Source organism: Schistocerca americana, chromosome 5, assembly GCF_021461395.2.
Source record: "Schistocerca americana isolate TAMUIC-IGC-003095 chromosome 5, iqSchAmer2.1, whole genome shotgun sequence".
In the NCBI taxonomy this organism is placed as follows: domain Eukaryota; kingdom Metazoa; phylum Arthropoda; class Insecta; order Orthoptera; family Acrididae; genus Schistocerca; species Schistocerca americana.
The window spans coordinates 513,458,123-513,482,965 of NC_060123.1; the positions used below are offsets into that span (position 1 = coordinate 513,458,123).

The 24,843-nt window shown below is 38.7% G+C and overlaps 1 protein-coding gene across 2 annotated transcripts in view; it reads left to right on the plus strand.

Moving 5' to 3' along the window:
* The window catches only part of LOC124615535, a 147,266-nt gene that overhangs the window by 27,692 nt on the left and 94,731 nt on the right, over positions 1-24,843 (plus strand). For both annotated transcript variants that reach the window (XM_047143499.1, XM_047143500.1), the window contains exons 2-3: positions 23,237-23,421; positions 23,522-23,611. In XM_047143499.1, the coding sequence (XP_046999455.1) occupies positions 23,237-23,421; positions 23,522-23,611 (275 nt within the window). The remainder of the gene's footprint in view (positions 1-23,236; positions 23,422-23,521; positions 23,612-24,843) is intronic.

Sequence of the window (24,843 nt, forward strand, 5' to 3'; positions counted from 1 at the left end):
ATCTACTTCCACTTTTGTGGGAAGTCCTATGAACAGATATTGCGTTGCCATGGGTTCCAGTCTAAAGCCAGGCATTACTAACCTGTATAAGGAACACTTCGAGGAGGCAGATCTCAAAACTGTGTGCACAAACCAAAGACATTGTACAGACATGTGGACAACATACTTGTGGTTTGGCCACATGGTCAAGAAACCCTTAACAGCATACCCAACAATGGCAGGTTCATCATGGAGGTGAAAGAAAACAGATGCCTACTATTAGTAGACATTCTGGTAGAGAAGAACCCTAATGCAATGCTGGAACATTCTGTGTACAGAAAAAAGACACACAAATGTATCTAAATACCAATACCTGCCACTATTTAATGCAATGCAAATCTGTGGTTGCCATCCTGGTACACAGACAGCAAGCCACATGCAACAAGGAAAGTCTGCTACTGAGTTACATCATCTGTGCAAAACCTTTTGCAAGAACTGTTACTCAGAGAGACAAATAAAATGGCTCTGCAGTGAAAAAAGAAGAAGAAAGAAAATAATATATAAGAAGAACCCAAGAGTCTGGCATTCCTTCCTTATGCACGGCCACCAACAACCAAGATTCACAATGGAGAAGCATTTTTGGCTCAGTGGTTAAAATTAAGAATATGCTTGGGTCAGTCAAAGACCAACTAGAGTTTTGGCATCTGACACCTACAGCATCAGTTGCAAGTGTGGCAGACAGTACATTGGCCAGATGCAATGATGTATCTAGCAGCTCTGTCCTGAACATGTGAGGAGCATTGCCCTTGGTCAAAATGACAAGTCTGCAGTGGCTGACCACAGCATCGTTGAAGGACTCATTTGTTTTTTGAATAGATGAAGATGATGTCTCGTGCCAATGGTTTCTGGTACTAGGTCATCTAAGAGGCAGTGGAAACAGGGTACATGATGATACTGTCAACTGGGAAAGTGGTTTCCAGCTCAGCTCTGCGTGGGATGTCACGTTATCAAAACTATGTCTGGAAGTGCTGATGTGAAAGCAGTGGAGGCAGAGGGCAGAATAGGCAGTCTAACACTCTGGACAACTTAAAGTGGTGAAGTATGTGTGTAAACTCCCACTTCTTTAACAATACGACTTACTCGAGATTGTTAGCTGACTTTCCTTGCTGGTTAGCTTGCTGCTGCAACCTCCTTTTCTCTTCTTCTCCGAAGTATATTTGCTAGAAACAGGAATTTCTCAAGGCTCTTTCTACTTATAAAATTAAGCAGACATACGCAATTTCTTTTGCTTCACTTCACGGTGTATATTTGAACATCAAACTTTTAAAAATATCATTCTTCACATAAACAAATACTATCAAGTAAGTCTCTTCGCATGTCCAAAGGTTAGAAATGGAGTTCATTTACACATAAGAAAAGGTTGGCTTAAAACCCAAGTCCATTCCCATTCTGAATCTGAACACACGTCTTATCCTCTCCAAGTCCAAAGCGACCATTAATTAAAAGGCTTTTTCCAACTCCATTGTTCTTTTGTCACTACAATTGTCAAAGGTACAGAATAGCACTGAACTCATAAACATTTCTTGTTCTTCCACTATGGCGTCCATGACACGATTGGCACACACTTGTCGGTGTCATTCGACCACCATGTCTACAGTTTTCTCACAATAAACTTCAAACCTGCACATACAGACAGGTGATGCACAGTAAATAGGCTCTCTCACACTTAAATTTAAAATATCATGTGTTCAATACGGTAGAAGGCTGAGTGGTTCTAGAATTTATGCAGAAATTCTTGAAACACTACATATCCCCTCCTCAGATCGAACATGCGGTATTTTATATATAATCATTATGTACGTTAATATCATACACAATAACAATTCACATTTTAAAAGTACTCATTTATTACATAGATTTATATACTCTATAGAGCAAGCTTATGCTTGTTGTCTTTCTACTGATTCCTTACTCTACCTTGTTTTTTAGGACATAAGCATTTATTTGTGATTTAATTCCACATTAATATTACTTAGGAATTGCGAGGACTCTTTCTTTAAATCCATTGGAAAACTTGAGATGTTCATGACACTTGAGTTCTTTATTCTAAATCTTTATACTACTTCTTTAGTGTGTAATAGTCTCATAATTTATAGACTGTAGTTTGGAGGAACTCTAGGCAAAATGAAAGTGTTCCTTTTGACACTTTTAAACTTACCTAAAACATGAAAATGTTAGTGTTACATAGAATTCAAACTTAGCAGAATAATTTTATAAAACATGTGATTTCTGTCACAATATTGTCCCCTCCTGCTAGGATCAGTACCTGTACCTTACTTGTGGATTGACCATATGAGTGCACTTCCTCTTTCCATTCTGGTAAGTACACCCCTTTATAAAACATCCCTATTTTTCAGGCCACAGGTTGTCCTATCTCCATATAGATACGCCTGCCCTATATATTTAGCAAATGCTGGGTACGCCCCCTTATTCTTTCTGAGTAGGCCTCATGGTTCTTTACCCCCAGTATACATTCCTGTGTATACTATAATTAAATATTTTCTGGTAAAATAGAAAATCTATTCTACACTTTGTATTTATTTCTTAATACTTCATCTAATACCTGGAGTCCTCCTCTACTTTTCAGCTTCTGCACTCTTAATAGATTCCATGTCTATATACTATTCAGTAGATAACATGCTTACTTAGGCTACACAAGTCCCACTATCCTACAATTCTCTGGCTTATGTTCTCTTTCATTACTCATGCCTCTTTCTTATGTACGCTCTATGTAGAATCATCATAGTTCTTATATGTTTATATGTATGTGATAGTCTTTATATAAATAGGTGATGTAGATCTGTCATAATAAAAAAATGATGTGATAGTCTTTATATGTTGACAAGAAGAAGGGACCGGTTGGTAGGACATGTTCTGAGGCATCAAGGGATCACAAATTTAGCATTGGAGGGCAGTGTGGGGGGTAAAAATCATAGAGGGAGACCGAGAGATGAATACACTAAGCAGATTCAGAAGGACGTAGGTTGCAGTAAGTACTGGGAGATGAAGAAGCTTGCACAGGATAGAGTAGCATGGAGAGCTGCATCAAACCAGTCTCAGGACTGAAGACCACAACAACAAACAGTCTTTATATAAATAGGTGAAGTAGAACCATCATAATAAAAAAACGATGTGTGCATATTTCACGATGTACACATATCTTTCCCCCTACAACACTTGGTGGTTGTCTCATCTTTCTAATCTGTTACCTCATTGTTTGTGTATCCGTCTTTCCGTGCGTATTTGCGGATGTGTGTTCGTGTAGTCTGATTCTTCGGCCTTCTTATCTGAAGATAAGATGTAAGTTATTGGAAACCACGGAACTAGGAAGGACTTCTGTGATAGAAGTAGATGAATATGGAAAGAGGGAAAAAGTAGATAGGTCCTCAAATGAGAAGTGAGAAAGGAAATAAATAGAAATGGTTGCTAATATCAAAGAAGGGAAAGAAGATAGCCCCAAAGACAGGAAACCCTTCCCACCCCCCTTCCCCAGGATCCCTACCTCGCAGGCTCTTGTGCGAGAAACCGAAGGAGGTTTGGTGTTAAATCACCTCCTACAGAATGGACATTCCCAGCTTCACCCTTGAGGTCCCTGAAGGAAATATTAGCAACCCTATGGAAATGGTAAGTGATGAAGAATCAGTCACACTTGTTCATGTGGGTTGTTTGAAAGGTATGATGTTGTGTCCATTTTGTGTCACTCATGATTATCTGTTGGTGTAAATTGTGGTTTTATCTAAAATACCCACCCCTTTCAAAACTGATACAAACCCTCCCATCTACATCGCATCTCATAAAAGATACAAAGTAGAAAATTATTTGCTATAGTATCATCATCATTTAATTAGTCATCCAATATTATGTGTTCTGCTAACATAATATTCACTTCCGTTCATTAAGACAAATATGAATTAGGAAATATAAATTTGAACTCTGGCCCGACTATGATGGTACATCTGTCAAAGAATAACACAGTTGTCCTAAGGCCAGTTCAGCGAGGACGTAAACCTTGTGAAGAGCAAAAAATGCAAAAGCTGGCTTGACTGCATTACACTCAGTCTGAGAATAGTATTCCCGAGACTGACGGAGATAAGAACTGACCAGGCACCTAATATTCCCTGTCCCAAGGCTGTGCCAAATGGCTGAGATCAGAGACAACATGTGTACAAATTTCCGCCTCATGCTGCAGCCGAGCAAAATCGGGACACCTAACTGACTAGAACAAGAAAATCTCTTACCAGGAGCAATTTTGGATGATGTAATCACAAATTCTCACTGGTATAGTTTTTCCAGTACCCCTAAGTGTGGGATGATAGAATAGTTTGAGTTTAGGGGAATTCGTTGCAGGAAAGTTATTACAGAAGAAACACCGAAAACAATTCGGGATCCGATGGTCATCACTCTGCCCGTTAACTAAGAATGTTAACATCCCTGGGGGATATATGACTCCGCCCGGATCCCATGGATCTGATATTAACTTCACTTGAGCAAGTGCAGACCAATACTTCTCTTTCCATTTCTTTGGACATTTTTCCCATTGCAAAACAATCACCACTTCACTAGGTAACACCACATTAGGTAAAATTATTCTATGTTCTACTCTATCCTGGGTAAGTTTGAATCCTTTCCACAAGTTGCTGTAACCTTGCTAGTAGCACTAAGTTTGGAAGAAGCCATAGTCGAAACGTTTCCGGAGGTTATACTCTTGGTAATTTTCGATCTATAATTTGTTCACATGGTTCTGCCAAACTACACACATTTATAGTATCAAAGCTGGATATATTCTCTTTGAAATTCTGTCTACATTATCTACTCATGGAGTGACAACTCATGTACTAGTGCCTGTAATTTGCGATTAGATTATTGGCATTAACTTATCTTCCTTGTCGACACACTCTTTTAAAGTATGCAACCCCTGCTTTACAGCATCAAACTTAACATTACATACATTTTCAAATGATTCTTACTTTACATTAATTTCAGATTCAACCATATTACATTTTTCCTTAATATCAAATTCTAATTTCTTTGTCAAACCCTGGATTTGATCATTCTGTTTCTAACTAAAGTCGGTGAACAGTTGATTTACTTGGAGGTTTAAATAGTTAGTTACTTTATTCTTTAATTCTAATTTCAAATCCTCTACTTTAATATTTAAATCATCAAATTCAGTCTTTAAAGCCTCCATGCTTTCGCATAAACAACTAAATTCTTTTCTTTGTGATTCTACTTTGGCATTTAGCAAATTTAATCGAGAATTTACTGAGCGTAGCTCTTTCTTTAGAGTTTCATTCTGAGCATTAGAAGCTTCATTTAGTTCCTTTCTTAAAGCCGCTGACTCTGCACTCTGTGCATCTAATTTAACATTTTGAGCTTTGATTAGGTTTACCAACTTGGACCAGTCTGGCATTTCTCTACTGACTCTCATGCCTTAGCTAGTTATTGAGTTTTTTTGCATTTGTCCTAAGTTATCCATATTCTTATTAACTTTAGACCTAGTAATCATTAAAAAAATTCAACTCTTGATTATAATAACTACATTCAAGTGCTGATACCACGTTGTATTAATACAATAAAGTTCTGTTTTACGCTCACCCGGCATAGAATTTTGGTTGTGTCGATGAGCGGATGTGTAATCAGCACCAAGTGAACAGCAACTGGTGCTGGTGTCATCAGTTGTTGGTTTCCACGTAGGCATCGGTGAGTGAATTAGATCAGTACCAGTGAACAGCAACTGGTGCCAGCAGCATCGGATGCTGGTTTCTGTGTCTGCGTACCCACAATGTGTGAGAGCTGTATACTCCTCACACCAGATCTTCTTAGTCAAATTGTTCTTGGATGATTTCTTCTTAGTCTAATACGTCAAGATCTTCTCTCCATCCCTTTAATGTTATGACTTTCTTATGTCTTCCCTTTTGTTGCATTTGCTAATTATGTCCATCAGGTATTAGAGGCAGAATCCAATTCCATGTAATGGTTCTTTTGTCTTGTTATGCTCGATTGCTGTGGCAACACACACTATCTTCTTATCCCATTTTCATCTCAAAATTCCTGTTTTCTTCCATCCTTTCACACAGGTCGCCATGTTCTAACGCTTTGCGACATGTGAGGCAAAAAAATATTTTCTTATTTCCGTAATCTGATCATGCATACAAAAACTATACTGTCAACTTCCTTGCCCATTAACGATGTAGTTGATCTGAATTCTTCATGTTCACTTAAATATATAACTTCCAGAGACCAATTAAATAACATTTATGAGAGAGTTAGTTTAATAATCATTCCTCTTCTCACTTTGAATCTGAACTCATATCTTATCCTCTCCAAGTCCAAAGCGTACATTAATAAAAAGTCTTTTTCCAACTCCATTGTTCTTTTGTCACTACAATCATCAAAGTTACAGAATAGCACTGAATACATAAACATTCCTTGTTCTTTCACTAAGGCTTCCATGGCGCGAACGGCAAACACTTGCCGGTGCCATTCAACTGCCGAGTTTTCTCACGATAAACTCTAAATCTGCACACACAGAAAGGTGATGTGCAGTAAATAGGCTCTGATGAAAAATATTATTTAAAGGCATGAAAACTTTTTATTAACTTTGTAATTACACCCTGGATACGAAAAAGAAACACATTTACTGTAAGAAAATACACAGAAGTTACACACAAGCCAAGAATAAAGATATTGACAGCAGAGTCATGGAGCAGCACATAAATAGAGACGTCAAGGAATTTTTTCTTTTCTTTTAACACTTCCTCCAAAAGAAAAAATCATGAAATTATTGCTTTGTCTCTTGCATGCCAATTTCTGAACATAGAAAATTAAATCGAACTCGTTCAAGAGGTTTCGTCAAAATATCTGCCAACTGATTGTGTCCATCAATGTGTTCCAAGAAAATCTCACCGTTCAGATATCTTTCACGAACATAGAAATGTCGGACCTCTATATGTTTAGAACGTCGATGATATTCTGGATTTTTTGCCAACTTCAATGCACTAGCATTGTCAATGTAAAGAACTGGAGGCTGCCCCGACATTTCCACTAATTCTGATAGCAGACGACGTAACCAAACTAACTCTTTTGCTCCTTCACTAGCTGCAATTATTTCCGCCTCGGTTGTGGATGTGGCCACTACTTTCTGCAACTGACTTGTCCATGACACTGCACCACCTGAGTACTTTGCAAGAATTCCAGTTGTTGAGCGCCTTGTCCGGTTATCACCTGCGAAATCTGCATCAGCGTAAATCTTTAACTCTTCTTTTTTATTATATACAATTCCAAAATTTAAGGTCCCTTTCAAATACCGGAAAATGCGCTTTACTCTATTCCAGTCTTCAGTGGTTGGTTTCTCCATAGCTCGAGCAGCTTTATTGACTGCAAAAGTGATGTCTGGACGAGTTACTGTTGAAAGGTACATGAGACAACCAATTGCTTCACAGTAGGGTACAGATGACGAAACTTCTTCGTTTTGATTATTGTCCTCACGTCCAATAGGAGTTGAGATTGTATTGCATTCTGCCATTCGAAATCTTTGCAGAATTTCTTCTGTGTATTTCTCTTGACTTATCATTATTGCTCCATCTTCATATTGCTTTATTTTTATGCCAAGAAAATTGTCAAGACTGCCAGTTGTTATTTCGAATTCATGTTGTAAAACATCCATAAAAACAGCAATTTCTTTCTTGTTACTGCCGACAATCAGGCCATCATCAACGTAGATTACCACATAAAGGCTATTTCCATTTTGTCTACGATAAAATAGGCATGGGTCTGCATCACTGTTTGAAAAACCAGCTTTCTTCATGAACTCAACAAAACGTTTGTTCCAGCAACGTGGCGCTTGCTTCAACCCATAAAGACCTTTTTTTAAGAAACATACTCGGCCTGTACCATCTTCGAAACCTTCTGGTTGTTCCATATATACTTCATCTTCAAGTATTCCATTCAAAAAAAGCTGTCTTTACATCGAATTGTTCTAGCAGCATTTTCTTTGAAGCAGCTACAGCCAACAGAGTTCGTATGGTGTCATAACGTGCCACAGGGCTAAAGGCGTCGTCATAATCAATTCCTGCTTTCTGAATACAGCCTTTTGCAACCAATCTGGCTTTAAAGCGAGTACCTCCATTGACTGCGACCTTTCGCCGTAGAACCCAGCGGTTTTGCAATACTTTGGCATTCTTCGGACGGTCAACCAGCACCCAGGTATTGTTTTCCTTAAGTGATTGAAGTTCTTCACTAATAGCTTCCATCCATTCTTCCTTCTCGTTTGACTGCAATATTTCTGAAAAACAGTTTGGATCTTTGTATCCAAGTGCATCAACTTTTGTTGCCATACAAAATTCACCACTTTCCATCCAGGTTGGTTTTCTTCGTTGTCTTTTATTCTTCTGTTTCTCTTCATTAGAAGATTCAACAGCTTCTGCTTTTAGAAATTCTGTTAATTCTTTATTTTCTTCAGATTCACTCGACTCTTGACTTTCTCTAGAATCGAGAGTGCCAATTTTTTCTTGAATTTGGCTTCCTCCTGAAGTGAAGTGTACAGCCTAGGAGATTTACATTGGTCATCTTTAGATGAATTCGGATCATTAAATTCTTCCCGAGGGACTTCAAATTCAACATGATCACTATGTAAATCACAAACAATTTCTGGCTTAAATTTTACATCGTGACTCAACACCACTTTTCTTTTAGATGGAATCCAAACTCTGAACCCATCTTTGTCATTAACATATCTAACAAGTCGTCCAAAAACTGCCTTATCATCGAACTTGGAACGGAATTGTTTGTTAATGTGAACATAACAGCCTGTACCAAAAATTCTGAGATGATCAAGTCGTACTACTGGTCGATTAAACCATAGTTCATAAGGGGTTTTATTTTCAACTGAAGATTTTCCAGTACGATTTATTAGGTAGACTGCTGTGTTACATGCCTCTGCCCACAACCCTTTAGGTAATTTACTCGGATTTAGCATTGACCGGGCAGCTTCAACAATGGTCCTATTTTCCCGTTCAGCCACACCATTTTGTTCAGGAGTGTGAGGAGGAGGAATCAGTAGCTCTATTCCCCTGTCTGCAAGCAGTTCACTGACATTCTTATTGTTAAATTCTTTGCCACCATCACATCTAAATTCTTTGACAACGTGTCCATTAGTTCGTGCTTCATTTAAAAACTGCTTAAGCACAGTACACACTTCACTTTTGTGTCTTAAAAAGAAAATTCGACGAAATTTACTAAAATCGTCTTTGAAACATACATAATAATGCTTGCCTCCAAAAGATTTCGTGCTCATTGGTCCATTTACATCCGCGTGGATTAATTCACCAGTACTGGTAGCGCGTATTGTTCGTGCTTTGAATGGCAGCCTATGCATCTTTCCAACCGCACAGCCGTCACAAAATTCACTCTTGGCATCTTCCACATTAATGTTCATTCCTTTTAAAATATTCTTCACATGTTGTTTATTCTGATGACCAAACCTTTCATGGTACACTTGCAATGTTTCGGATGAAGTCATCAAGCTCATACGATTCATTTTTGCATTTCTAACAACACGCATGTTCAACACATAAAGTTCATGTTTCACATAACCTGTCATAACAATATTGCCACTGACTTGTTTTCGAACACAGACATTATTATAACTAAAATTAGTACTGTAGCCTCTGCAGGCAATGGCTCTCACAGAGAACAGATTAGCACTTGCATCAGGGACGTATAAAACATTGTCCATTCTAGCATTGTACCATTTATTGTTTCGTCGGATTTGGATGTAAACTGTTCCTTGACCGTACGCACACATTTTCACATTTTGTTTTCCCAACGAAATTACTTGAGGAACGTGAAATTCACTATACGAAACAAAATACTGTTTGTTGGGAGTGATATGATTTGTAGCGCCACTGTTGCAATACCATTTATTTGGGTCACTGTGATTACTGGTACACACACCCATAGCGTATGAAGTAAATGCAGCGTGTTCACTGTCTCGCTTCTTCTCTTTTCTTTTATTGCTTTCACGAGTGTTCTGTGGACACTCTGCTGCCCAGTGACCTAATTGTTTGCATTTATTACACTGAAACTTCTGTTTTAATTGTGACTTCGTCATCTTTACTTGCTGATTACTTGTTTGCCGTTTTCTTGTTTTAGAAACGACAAAAGCTGCACTTCCATTAACGTCTTGTTCACGCAGTTCAATAGTACAGAGTTTTTCAATCAATAAATTCAAGCTTTGCTTTTCTGTCGGTATCGTATCCCAGAGATCCTTAAAATTGTCGTAGTCTTTTCCCAGTGTAGACAAAATTCGACCATTTAAGATTCTTTCAGATAGCGTATTTTCTTCATGTTTTGATAATTCATCGTTCAGGTCCACAAATAACTTTTGCAGTTTGGCCACATGTGCACTAATATCTTCCGATTCATCACGTTTAACACGGAAAAATGTTTCAATCAACATATTCAAACGCTGAGTACTGCTACGTTCAAATCGGGCGCGTAATTTTTCCCAGGTTTCTTTAGCATTCTTGCACGTTAAGACGAGTTCTGCAACAGGTTTACTTAGCGCACTTGCTATAAGACTTGCTGCCTTTGCGTCGTCCTTGTGCCATTCCACGTACGCTTCTTTTTGTTCACTTGTCGCATCTTGCGGCAACTCTACACGTTCACGTGTACCGTTAATAATGTCTTCTAGTCCATATGAACGTAGCACCATAGAAATATGCCGCTTCCATTTGGCCCAGTCGTCAGGTCCTTCAAGCTTATCAATGCTGACCTTATAATCGCCGCTAGCAGTCATGTTTCTTTACAGACATACGCTCATTTCAAATATTGTTTTAATGAAACTGTGTTGTTTGCCTTTACACGTGTACTGGGCCCATAACCTGATGAAAAATATTATTTGAAGGCAAGAAAACATTTTATTAACTTTGTAATTACACCCTGGATACGAAAAAAAAACACATTTACTGTAAGAAAATACACAGAAGTTACACACAAGCCAAGAATAAAGATATTGACAGCAGAGTCATGGAGCAGCACATAAATAGAGACGTCAAGGAATTTTTTCTTTTCTTTTAACACTCTCTTATATTTAAAATATCATGTTTGAGATGGTAGAAGGCTGAGTGGTTTTAGAATTTACGTGGGAATTCTCAAAACACTACAGCAGGCAGTGCCAGGACTTGGCACTCAGAGCCCTCTCCATCCCAGGAGGGTCTGCACCATCACAAGGCACATCATCTCTTGTGGAGGCTTTTGATTGGACCATCCATTGGGCCCTCAGCAGAGGAGACTGTGATCCAGCAGCTATGTCTGCAGCTCGTGGTCTAGTGGCTATTGTTGCTGCCTCTGGATCACGGGGTCCCCGGGTTCGATTCCCGGCCGGGTTGGGGATTTTCTCAGCCCGAGGACTGGGTGTTTGTGTTGTCCTCATGTTCTCATCATCATCATCATCATCATTCATGATAATGGCTAGATTTGAATGTGAAAAAAAATTGTGCTGTGTAAAAATTGGAATTTGCATGGGTGCTGATAACCACGCAGTTGAGTGCCCCACAAACCAATCATCATCATCCAGCAGCTATAAAGGAATGAGCAGGACATGAATCTGACACTTCCCCTGAAGATGATTAGGAAACATGTCAAAACATTGTATCACCATCACCTCAACTCAGCTGATAACCCAAGAAGATTTCATCAGTGAATAATGTTTGTATCCTGTTTGTACAATTTGAGGAGGATAAATGTACGACTTTTTTTTTCCTGGTTACATTTGTTGCTGTGTTGCAGGATTTTCTTAACATTCCAGTTTGTTTCTGTATTAGATTTTAATTTTAAGTTATTGGTTTCAGAATAAAAATAATTTTTGTAAATAACGAATTGGAATACCTTAGATTTTATCATCAGAATGTTTTCTCAGTTCATCAGCTAAAAAAGATGGCATTCCTATAGATATTAATCATATAGAAATATGAACTTAGTATATAATAAACATGCTTGCCATTTAGGTACCAAAGTAATTCTCCTGTAAGGAAATATTTATTATACGCATATTAATCATTTGAGATACAAGAAGTGAAATTTATGTCAAATTTAATTCTTGAGATCAAATCATACTCATTGAATCAGTTACCGTCTTAGAATTTTGACCCATATCTTGTTGGTTACATTTCTACAACTACATATACATGGATACTTTGCAAATCAGGCTTAAGTGACTGGCAGAGTGTTCATTGAACCACCTTCAAAATAATTCTGTTATTCCATTCTCGAACAGCATGTGGAAAAAAGAAACACCTATGTCTTTCTGTGTGAGCTCTGATTCCCTTATTTTATTGTGTTCATCGTTTCTCCCTGTGAAGGTTGATATCAACAAAAAATTTTTGCATTTATAGGAGAAAGTTGGCGATTGAAAGTCAGAGACTGAAATTTCATGAGAAGATCCCACTGCAATGAGAAATGCCTTTGTTTTAATGATGTCCACCCCAAATCATGTATCATATCCATGACACACGCTCCACTGTTTCTCGATAATGCAAAACATGCTGCATTTCTTTGAAATGTCTTGAAGTACTCTGTTAATCCTACCTGGTAAGAATCCCACACCATACTGCAGTAAATCAAAAGATGACAGACAAGCATGGTGTAGGCAGTAGGTCTGTTACAGCTTCTAAGTGTTCTGTCAATAAAACACAGTTGTTGTTTCACCTTCCCCACAATGTTTCCAATTTAAGTTGTTTTTAATTGTAATTCACAGGTATTTGGTTGAATTTATGGCATTTAGATTTGATTGATTTATCATGTAACTGAAGTTTAATGGATTTCCTTTAGCACGCATGTGGATGACCTCATACTTTTCATTATTTAGGGTCAATTGCCAGTTTTCACACCATTTGGATAGCTTTTCTAAATATTTTTGCAATTTGTTTTGATCTTCTGATGACTTTACTGGACAGTAAATGACAGTATCATCTGCAAACAACCTAAGACCAATGCTCAGACTGTCTCCTAAACCATTAATATAGATCGGGATCAGCAGAGGGCCTATAACTCTACCTTGGGGAACACCAGAAATCACTTCTGTTTTATTCCACAACTTTGTCAGTTACTACAAACTGCAACCTCTCTGACAGGAAATCACAAATCCAGTCACATAACGTAGAGAATATTCCATAAGCATGAAATTTGTTCAAGCTGCTTGTGAGATATAGTGTCAAAAGCCATCTGTAAATCAAGAAATACGGAATCAATTTGAAATCCCTTGTTGATAGCACTCAACTCTGTGTGTGAGTAAAGAGCTAGTTGTATTTCACAAGAATGACGTTTTCCAAATCTGTGTTGACTGTGTGTCAAGAGACCATTCTCTTTGAGGAAATTCATGTTCCAAAATACTGCTGCATATCAACATTCATGATATGGACCTTTCATTTAGTGAATTACTCCTATTGGCGTTCTTGAATGCTGGCGTGACCTGTGCAATCTTCCAGTCTTTGGGCATGGATCTCTTGTTGAGCCAGTGGTTGTATACGGTTATTAAGTATGGAGCTATTGCACCAGCATACTCTGAAAGGAACCATTTGGTATACAGTATCTGGACTGGAACACTTGCCTTTATTAAGTGATTTAAGCTGTTTAACTACTACAAAGATATCTTCTTCTAAGTTACTCATGTAGGCAGCTGTTCTTGATTCAAAGTCTGGAGTATTTACTTAGCCTTCTTTGGTGCACAGGCTTCCATCCAGTCTTTCCAAAAGATACTGAGAAACTGGCCTGTTATGGAATGCTGACTTACTTAAAAGTATTTGTTAACTGCCTCTCAGTTTGGCTTTTGTAAAGGACTATTGAGAGAAAGTAATACAAGAACTGACATATAAAGTTGTGGGAGGCTCAACAAGAAAATGTATCATTTTGGTATATTTTTTGATGTTGCCAAATCCTATGATTTGTGTGGATTATAAAATTCCAATCAGGAAACTAAAGTGCTGCAGCATTAGTGTCATCCCTCTTGCATGAATGGAATCTTACCTTCATAAAGAAATAACAGTGTGTGTCACAAGCATGAAATTAATCTCAGAGTGGGGAAACATAAGGTGTAGTTTACCATAACATCTGGTATGGGTTCAACTGTTGTTCTTAACCAGGCCTAGCATTGTTCAGAGCTAGTAGTGTTTTGAATCACAAAGACTCGTATTACACTGAGGTGACAAAAGTCATGGGATACTTCATAATAGTGTGTCGGACCTCCTTTTGCTCTGTGTACTGCAGCAATTGAAGTAACATGTACTCAATAAGTTGCTGGAAGTCCCGTGCAAAAATTTTGAACCATGTTGACTGTATAACCATCCATAATTGTGAAAGTGGTGCAGGATTTTGTGTATGAAATGATTTCTTGATGATGTCCCATATAAATGTTTGATGAGATTCATGTCGGGCGATCTGGATGGCCAGATCATTCGCTTCAACTATCCAGAATGTTCTTCAAACCAGTTGTGAACAATTGTGGCCTGGTGACAATTCCATCATTGTTTTTATGGGAACATGAAGTCCATGAATGGCTGTAGATGGTCTTTTCAAGTAGCCAAACATGACCATTTCCAATCAGTGATTGGTTCAGTTAGCCCAGAGAACCCAGCCCATTCCGTGTAAACACAGCCCACGCCATTATGGAGCCACCACCAACTTGCACAGTGTCTTGTTCACAACTTGGGTCCCTGGCTTCATGTAATCTGTGCCACATTCAAGTGCCACATTCAAACCCTGCCATCAGCTCTTGCCAACTGAAATCAGGACTCATGTGACCAGGATATCGTTTTTCAGTCATCAGGGGTCTAACTGATACAGCCACGAGTCCAGGACAGGTGCTGCAGGTGATATGCTGTTAACAAAGACATTTGCATTGGCTATCTGCTGCCACATCCCAGTAACACCAGATTTCGCCGCACTGTCTTAATGTATATGTTTGTCATACTTCCCACATTCATTTCTGCAGCTACGTCATGCAGTGTTGCATGTCTGTCAGCACTGACAACTCTATGCTAATGCCACTACTCTCGGTCGTTGAATGAAGACCGTCAGCTACTGCATTGTCCATGGTGAGAGGTAATGCCTGAAATCTGGTATTCTTGACATACTCTTGACACTTTAGGCCTCTGAATATTGAATTCCCTAATGATTTCCAAAATGGGGTGTCCCATGTGTCTAGTAGCAACTACTATTCCGCATCCAAAGTCTGTTAATTCCCAGTGTGCAGCCATAATCTCATTGGAAACTGTTTCACATGAACCATCTGAGTACAAATGACAGTTCCAGCAATGCACTGTTCTTTTATACCTTGTGAAAGCCATACTATTGCCATCCGGATATGTACATATCGCTGTCCCATGACTTTTGCCACCTCAGATTTCAAACAAAAATTAATGACTTTTTAGCATGACAAGTGGACATTTAAATGATCCTACACTAAATGAAACACCCTTTGTAAAATTTCAAGTGTGTTCAGATGGATAATAAAGTGCTGACCTAAAGACAAGTGTGTCAGCTTGTTTAGGATATGTTTTGCTCCTTGTTGTCTTACATTATTATCTTCCAGGGAAGTGCACCCAAAATAAATAAACTGTTTATTGAACAAAAATATGCAATAAGCATACTGTATGAAGTAGATAACCATGTATCTTGCAGAAGCCTTTTTAAAGATCACTTCCCAATACAGGAGCACCTTAATGATTTCTATTGTTGACAATAAAATTCAGTTTCAGACAAACAGTTATTTATAGTCACAATACAGGATAGAAAAATAATTTTCATGTAGTTTTTGCTGCCACCTCTATGGTTCTGAGTAGATTTATTTACACCAACAGACATTCAACAAGCTCCTTACTAATATAAAGCAAGAAATTGGAACTCCATACATATTCAAAACTCATTCTTTCTGCAAATTAAATAAATATCTAGAACGACTTTGTTTCCGTTAAGCTTGTTACTTGGAATTAGCACTACTAGCTAGTCACGAGTGTGTGCTCATCCTAAAGTGTGCAATAGAAGTGAATACACAAGCCACCTAAGTAGTATAAAGCCTGTATCACTTGGCATGCACATAACTACCAATGCTAAATAAAGTTGTAACTAAAAATGATGATGATCTTAAAAATTCTCATTGCTGTGGTGCCCATCCAAAAGGAATCGTGTAGATTTAAGAATGGAAAACTGCTGTCAGCTATATGGCAAGTAACAGTATTCATTGGGAAGTTGCATGACTAATAGTAATATACTGTAAACAGGAACCATGATTATCAATTTTTTCTTTAAAAACTGCCAGTGTTATCAAGTAAATATTCAACTTTCAATAGCAGATAAACAGCAGCTATTTAGTATTACTAAACAGACAACAGCTTTTCTCAAAGTAGCAGCTTTCTTTCTAAATTACCTTATTAGATATAGACAAAAGTATATAGTGAAAAGGATAGATTGCTACTCACCTTACTGTGTAATGGAGTTGTTGAGTCACAGACGGGCACAACAAAAGAACTGCTGAACAAGTAAGCTTCGAAAGGCTTTCTTCTGAATTACACACACACACACACACACACACACACACACACACACACACACACACACACACACACAGTCTCTGGCTGCCTAGGCCAGACTGGCATGATAAGAGAAGCGGTTTGGATGGGGTGGGGGCTGTGGCAGAGGGGGAGGGATAGCGTGGTAGGGGTGAGGGATGATAAAGTGCTGCTTGTGGAAGCATACAGGGATGAGCTGGGGAGAGGGTAGGACAACTAGGTGCAGTTGTGAAGTTAGACTGTTATGTGTTCTACATGGGCATGAAACCAACAAACACTCTCTCCACATGAATGATCACTGACAAACTGTAGCCAAGAAACAGCCACCTAGTTGCTGAGCCCACTGCCCAAAACGTTCTTCACTTTAGTAAGTTCTTCACAGCATGTGCCATCTGGATCCTTCCTGAAACACCAGTTTTCTTTACTGCACGGGTGAGAACTCTCCCCGCAGTATATCCTACATTCTTGTAACCCTCTTGGCCTCAACCTTCATTAGTCACCGTCCTCCGTTCACCTGCCCCCTTCCCTGTTCCTACTCCATCACTACAGAGCGTTCTGTTTCACCAACACACCTACGGTCTTTTTACTCCTCTCCTTTGCTGCCCCTCCCCCCATCATCTAACCTCACGAATGCAGCTAGCTGCCCTACTCTCTTTTCACCTCATCCCTGTATGCTCCCGAAAGCAGCACTTTACTGTCCCCCACCCCTATCCTGCTATCACTTCCCGTCCCTGCCCCAGCTTCCTCCTTACTCCAACCACCCAGATTGCTTTTCCCATCATATGCTGCTGCTCGCAGTATGGTCTTGGCAGGCAGCGACAGTAGTCGTGTGTATGAGTTGTGTTTGCATGAGTGTGTTTTTGTTTGTTTGTGTTTGCGTGGTTGGTGGGAAGGGGGGCGGGGGCGGCTGGTCTAATTCAGAAGACCACCTTTTGTCCGAATGCATACTTGCTTAGTAGTCTTTTTGTTGTGGCTGTCTGCAGCTCAACATCTTCACTATGTTGTGAGTAGCAATCTGTCCTTTTCATAGTCATTATTCCATCCTGGATTTTCCGTTGTCTTATTAAATTGAGCTAACATTAGCATAACTGGACCATCTACCATTAACCATGGACCTTACCATCGGGGGGGGGGGGGGGGGGGGGGGGGGGGAGGGGGGGGGGAGGGGGGGATGGCTTGCATGCCTCAGTGATACAGATAGCCGTATTGTAGGTGCAACCACCGTGGAGGGTTATCTGTCGCGAGGCCAGACAAACTTGTGGTTCCTGAAGAGGAGCAGCAGCCTTTTTATTAGTTTCAGGGGCAATAGTCGTGACTGATCTGGCCTTGTAACATCAACCAGAATGGCCTTGCTGTGCTGGTACTGCGAACAGCAGAAATTAGGTGGAAACTGAAAACATAATTTTTCCCTGAGGGCATGTGCTCTACTGTATGGCCAAATGACGTTGGATTGCCATTGGGTAAAATATTTAGGATGTAAAATAGCCCTTCCATTTAGATCTCTGGGTGGGGACTACTCAGAGGGGTGTCATCAGGAGAAACAAAACTGGCTTTCACCAGATCAGAGTGTAGAATGCTAGATCCATTAATTAGGCAGTTAGGTTATAAAATTTAAAAAGCAAAATGAATGGGCTGAAGTTAGATATAATGGGAATTAGTGAAGTTTGGTGGCAGGAGGAGCAGGACTTCTGGTTGCGTGATTACAGGGTTATCAATGCAAAGTAGAATAGGGATAATGTAGGGGCGGGTTTAAAAAATGAATAAGAAAGTAGGAATGCTTAGTGAACACGTTATCATAGCCAAGATACACAAAGCCCATGCCTACCACAGTAGTACAAGTTTATATGCCAGCTAGCTCCACAGATGGGAAGAGATTGACGAAATGCCTGAGATGAGATGAAGGAAATCATTCAGATAGTTAAAGGAGATGGGAATTTAATTGTGATAGGGAACTGGAATTCAACAGTAGGAAAAGGAAGAGAGGGGAAAATAATAAGTGAATGTGAACTGGGGCAAACGGATGAAAGAGGAAGCCACCTGGTACAACTTTGCACAAAGCACAATTTAATCCTTGCTAACACTTGATTTAAGAATTGTAAAAGAAGGCTACATGTGTGGAGGAGACCTTTAGATACCGGAAGGTTCCAGATTGATTAAATAATGGTTAGACAGAGATATAGGAACCAGATTTTAATTTTGAAGACATTTTCAGGGGTAGATGTGGATTCTGAAATTCAGGGGTAGATGTGGATTCTGAACACAAGTTATTGGGTATGAACTGTAGATTAAAACTGAAGAAACTGCAAAAAGCTAGGGAATTAAGGATAGGGGACCTGGATAAGTTGAAAGAGCCAAAGGTTGTTGAGAGTTTTAGAGGGAGCATAAGTCAACGACTGACTAAAACAGGGGAAAGGAGTACAGTAGATGGTGATTGGGTAGCTTAAAGAGATGAAATAGTGAATGCAGCAGAGGATCAAATAGGTAAAAAGACAAGGCCTAGTAGAAATCCTTGGATAAGACAAAAGATATTGAATTTAACTGGTGAAAGCAGAAAATTTAAAACCACAGTAAATGAAGCAGGTGAAAGGGAATACAAATGTCAAAAAATGAGATTGACGGGAAGTGCAAAATGGCTAAGGAGGAATAGCTAGAGGACAAATGTAAGGATTTAGAAGCATATTTCTGTTGGAGAAAGATACACCACCTACAGGAAGATTAAAGAGGCCTCTGGGGAGAAGAGAAACAAGCTCAAATGAAAAGCAGTCCTATGCAAAGAAGGGAAAGCTGAAAGGTGGAAGGAGTGTGTGAAGAGCCTACACAAGGGAGATAAACTTGAAGACAGGATTATAGAAAAGGAAGAGGACGTAGATGAAGATGAGATGGGAGGAATGATACTGCAAAAAGAATTTGACAGAGCCCTCAAAGATCTAAGCCACAACAAGGCCCCAGGAGTAGATGACATTCTGTCAGAACTACTAATAGTCTTGGGAGAGCCAGCCATGACAAAACTCTTCCATCTGGTGTGCAAGATGTACGAGTCAGGCGAAATACCCTCAGACTTAAAGCTGAATGTAGTAATTCCAATTACAAAGAAAGTAGTTGTTGATAAATGTGAAAATTACTGAACTGTCAGTTTAATAAGTCATGGCTGCAAAATACTAACAAGAATTCTTTACAGAAGAATGGAAAAACTGGTAGAAGCTGACCTCGGAGAAGACCAGCTTGGATTTATGAGAAATGTAGGAACATGCGAAGCAATACTGACCCTATGACTTACTCTGGAGGATAGGTTAAAGAAAGGCAAACCTGTGTTTAAAGCATTTGTAGGCTTAAAGAAAGATTTTTCAATGGTCACTGGAATATTCTCTTTGAAATTGTGAAGGCAGCAGAGGTAAAATATAGGGAGCAAAAGGCTATTTACAACTTGTACAGAAACCAGACACAGTTAGGAGTCTAGGGGCATAAAGGGAGGCTGTGGCTGAAAATGGAGTGAGACCAGGTTGTGGCCTATCCCTGAGGTTTTTCAATTTGTACGCTGAACAAGCAGTAAAGGAAACCAAAGAAAAATTTGGAGTAGGAATTAAAGTTAAGGGAAAAGAAATAAAAACCTTGAGGTTTGCCAGTCACATTGTAACTCTGTCACACAGCAAAGGACTTGGAAGAGCAGTTGAATGGAGGACATAAGATGAACATCAAGAAGAGAAAAACAAGGATAATGAAATGTAGTCTAATTAAATCACATAATGTTAAGGGAATTAGACCAGGGAACAAGACACTTAAATTAATAGATGAGTTTTGCTATTTGGGTAGTAAAATGACTGAGTATGGTTGAAGTAGAGATGATATAAAATGTACTGGTAATGGCAAGAAAAGTATCTCTGAAGAAGAGAAATTTGTTAATATCAAATATAGATTTAAATGTTTTGAAGTCTTTTGTGAAGGTATTTGTCTGTAGTGTAACTATGCATGGAAATGAAATGTAGTGTAGTGTATGGAAATGAAATGTGGATGGTAAACAGTTTACACAAAAAGAGAATACAAGCTTCTGAAATGTGGTGCTACAGAAGATTAGAAGGGTCAACCATGTGACTAATGAGGAGGTACTGAAAACAATTGGGGAGACAAGAAATTTGTGGCACAACTTGACCAAAAGGAGGACTCTGTTGGTAGGACATATTCTGAGACTTCAAAGGATCACCAATTTAATATTGGAGGTAAATGTGGGGGGTAAAAATCATAGAGGGAGACCAAGAGATAAATACAGTTAGCAGCTTCAGAAGGATGTAGGTTGCATTAGTTATTCATGGATGAAGAGGCTTGCAAAGGATAGTCATGGAGAGCTGAGTGAAACGAGTTTTTGGACTGAAGACAACAAGAAGCATAACAACCCTAAGCGGTACAGCAATACTCCATTATTTCATGAAAAAAACAGTTTAGTTTGACCAAGTGCCACATTTATGATAGTTACTGTTAACACAGAATATAGATTAAGATTTTGCAGCATATTTGTCCTTTGTTAATGTATACTTTGGCTCATTTCACGTCTCTGATAGTTCTCCTTCTTGATGGCATTCATAGAACACAGCAAATTAATTAATTAATGTAGGTTAATTCTTACAAAGAATTAACCTACATTAATTGTACACAGCCACTGTCTCACCATGTCAGTTTAGACAAAATAGAATTAATTAATTAATTAATGTTAAATTACCTGTAGAATTGTTAATATTCATCAAGAAGCTTTATTTGACTATTGTAACCCTTATTTAGGGTCAAGAAACATTAAATTGTCCATTAGTCAACAAAAACCAATAATAGTTCCTGATTTAAATTAATGTAAGTCCAAGCACAACTGCACACAGTTTAAAATTACTCTTATGATATTGGAAATCTCACACTCATCAAATAGAAGCACTGTATGCAAATTTTACATCAGCCCTTGTAATACAGATGATAGACCTGTCTCTCTAGTCAGACAGTCAGTCAGTCAGTCAGTCAGTCAAAAAGCACTGCAGCCACTATCCAAACACAAGTCTAGTCCTGATTAACAACAACAGTGGCTGCAGTTCGCTTCTTAGAGGCAGAGTTGGATAACGGCAGCTAGCAAAGGAAAACTGGGAGCAACCCAACTGCTGGATGGCCTTGTATTGGGCCACTATGGAATTTCAGCAACCAGCTTGTGATATAGGTGGCTTCCCTACTGGAGGCAGCCTCACTGGATTTGCGTGGTACGACTGTATCTTCCGTTTGCATATCCGATGGGGCTACAGAACTGACGTAAAGAGTGCTTTAAATTCTAAATTACAGGGGTTGGAAAAACTATTGAAACGCTGTGGGGAAACACATGTTTGAACATAAATGCAGATGCTAAACAAACATGTGGGTTGCGCTATTGTATTTAACCACAAAGGCCACCCACGCGGTGTCCTTAACACATTGCAGGTGTCAATCTTGGTGAGAACAGAGTTCTTTGTAATTGAGAGTGCATTATGTCAGAGCTAAGTGAATTCAAACATGGGTAAGGTGTTGGTGGTTATATGGTGGATGCTTCCATAACCAAGGGATCCAAACTATTTGGTGTTTCAAGAGGCACTATATCAAAGATTTATAGCACATACAGGGAAAGTGGAAAAACATTGTCACTAAGTCAAACAGGGACAAAAGTGTGGGTTGAGTGATTGTCACAGACTCTCAGTGAATAGTATTGTGACAGAAAATAAGACGACAGTAGCTGCAAAAGTACCTGCAGATCTGAACGCTGCACCTCAATCCCTGTGAACACCAATACAACACACAGGGAGTTCCATAAGCAGGGAACCACAGAGTGAACTGGAATTTTGAAACCATTCATCAGTGATACAAATGTCCATAACAGGAAAAGATGCATCTGAAGGTATAGACCTGGACTGTGGAGCAGTGGAAGAAAGTCATTTGGTCAGGTGAGTATTGCGTTACACTGTTCCCAAGTTCTGGCCGTGTTGCATCCTGAGAATGAAACATGGTGTGGGTTCGGTGATGATATGGGCAGTCATATCATGATATTCCAGAGGCCGCTATGGTAGTCTGCAAGGTCACATTATTACCAAGGATTATGTGACCATTTTGTCTGATGAGATCCATCCCATGGTACAGTGTTTGCTCCCTGGTCGTCATTTTGTGTTGTCTGATGAGATCCATCCCATGGTATAGTGTTTGCTCCCTGATGGTCATTTTGTGTTCCAAGATGACAGGGCTATTCACATAGCTCACATCATCCATAATGGGTTTTGTCAGCGCAAGGATGAGTTGTCACCTCTCTCTTGGCCACGACAGTCACCAGATCTCAATATTAGCCTTCAGATCTTTATTTATCCTTACTGGTATGACTGGAAGCTGCTTTGAATGTCAGCATGTTTTGTACACCATATTAGCCATGGTAGTGCGTTATGCTTTTGCTGTTTCCATATTTTTCCCAGATCATGTATGTCTGATACATGTTACTGAAATAATTTATCTTTACATTACTTATCTAAAAGAAATTTCTGAATTTTGCTTGAATTAGTTACGCTTTTATTCATGATTCATGTAACACAGTATTGACAGTTAATCTGTACTTAAAAGTTGGAGAACATTGAGTTTTTGTGCTCTTTCAGGTGACCATGTAGTTGAGCAAGCTTTGGCAGAAATCGGGATTTCAGCAGAGGATTTGTCTCCTATCACTACGGAGAACGATCAAAAGTTATGGGTATGTCCTGTCAAATCATGCAACAAGATATTTCCCAGATTGTGTATGCTCCGCATCCACATTCTCTGCCATTACGGAATAAGGCCATACAAGGTAAAATCCATCTGAATAAGGCAGATAGCACTGCTGATTCAATCAAATTATTTTTTTCCACTGTTATTGCCACTACTATTTATGAAACATTATTTTTCAGTGTGACTATCAGGGGTGTGAATGGTCATTTTACACTTATTTCAAATTAAAGAGACATAAAGAAACTCACTTAAAGAAAAAGGACTACATGGTAAGTTACAATGAATAAAATCTGCATATTTAAAAGAAAATCCAGCTTTCCTGTTTGACATTTATTAGTTGTAATATATAACATAAATTGCTTATTGGAGTTCTTAAATTTAGCTACTTGTCTGAGTACTGAAGAAACTCTTGTGAAGATTTACCTCACTGGTAAAATAATCTACCTTAAGGTAGCAGAATTCATAGCTTGAGCATTAAAAAGATGTCAGACCCTGAGTTTTGGAGCTGGAAGTTGTTTCTTCCAACAGAACTGGAAACAATAATATGAATCTGTTGTTTTGTTAATAAGCCAGCTTTAATCTTCATACAATAAGAACAAAATGGTATAGAAATAATTGTGTTCATGTGACCCCTAGGTTATGGGGACAAAGGTCTGATCATAAAAGTGAATACATTACAACAGCAAAAAGGCTCAGTTTACTGAAGTGCTATGGATAATTTATTTTACGTGCAAGTTTTCAGGACTTGTTCCACAGTCTTTTGAAATTTCCTGAAGACAACATTATTTCTATGGTTTCTGTACAGATCCAGTTAATAAAGTACTCAGCCAATTAGTTGCCAGAATTTATTTATTTTTAGACTTCCCTCAGATTTTGATACTGCTGAGAGTACCTTCTAAAGAACAACAATGATTTACCTAAAAAATGTTTGACAACAGGAACTGGTATGTGGCTACCAGTTATGAATATAAAGCAAGTAAAAATCCTAATCTGTAAATAAATCTGTTACTTACTTGGGTTACATTACGTAAAACATTGCATAATACATATTACACCCACTAAGAGCTGAGGTCACAGGCAGACAATGTGAATGAAATGCCCATAAAAATGTAAAATTAAAATGTGTATAGCTACTGAACAGGCAAATGTCAGACTAGCTGGAGGGCTTACGTAGACTAGCATAGGGCACGCCACACATTTCGGGCTGATTCCAGAAACATATACTCAGCTATATAATATTTAACTTTTCCTGCAGTGACATGCCATTGTAACATATAAATTAGTAATCTAAGTTGCTACCAATATGAAATAGTATAATAGCAACTGAGTAAAAACAGATAAAATTACAAGGAATAAAAAAGTACTACATAATCTCAGATTGGACTAACTACTACATTTTTCCACAGTGTAAATGCAGAAAAAAACTGTATTAACATGGAGACATAAGTAGCACATTTCTATAGTGAAAAATGCAGAAGAAAATTTTTAAGTTTTGAGAACA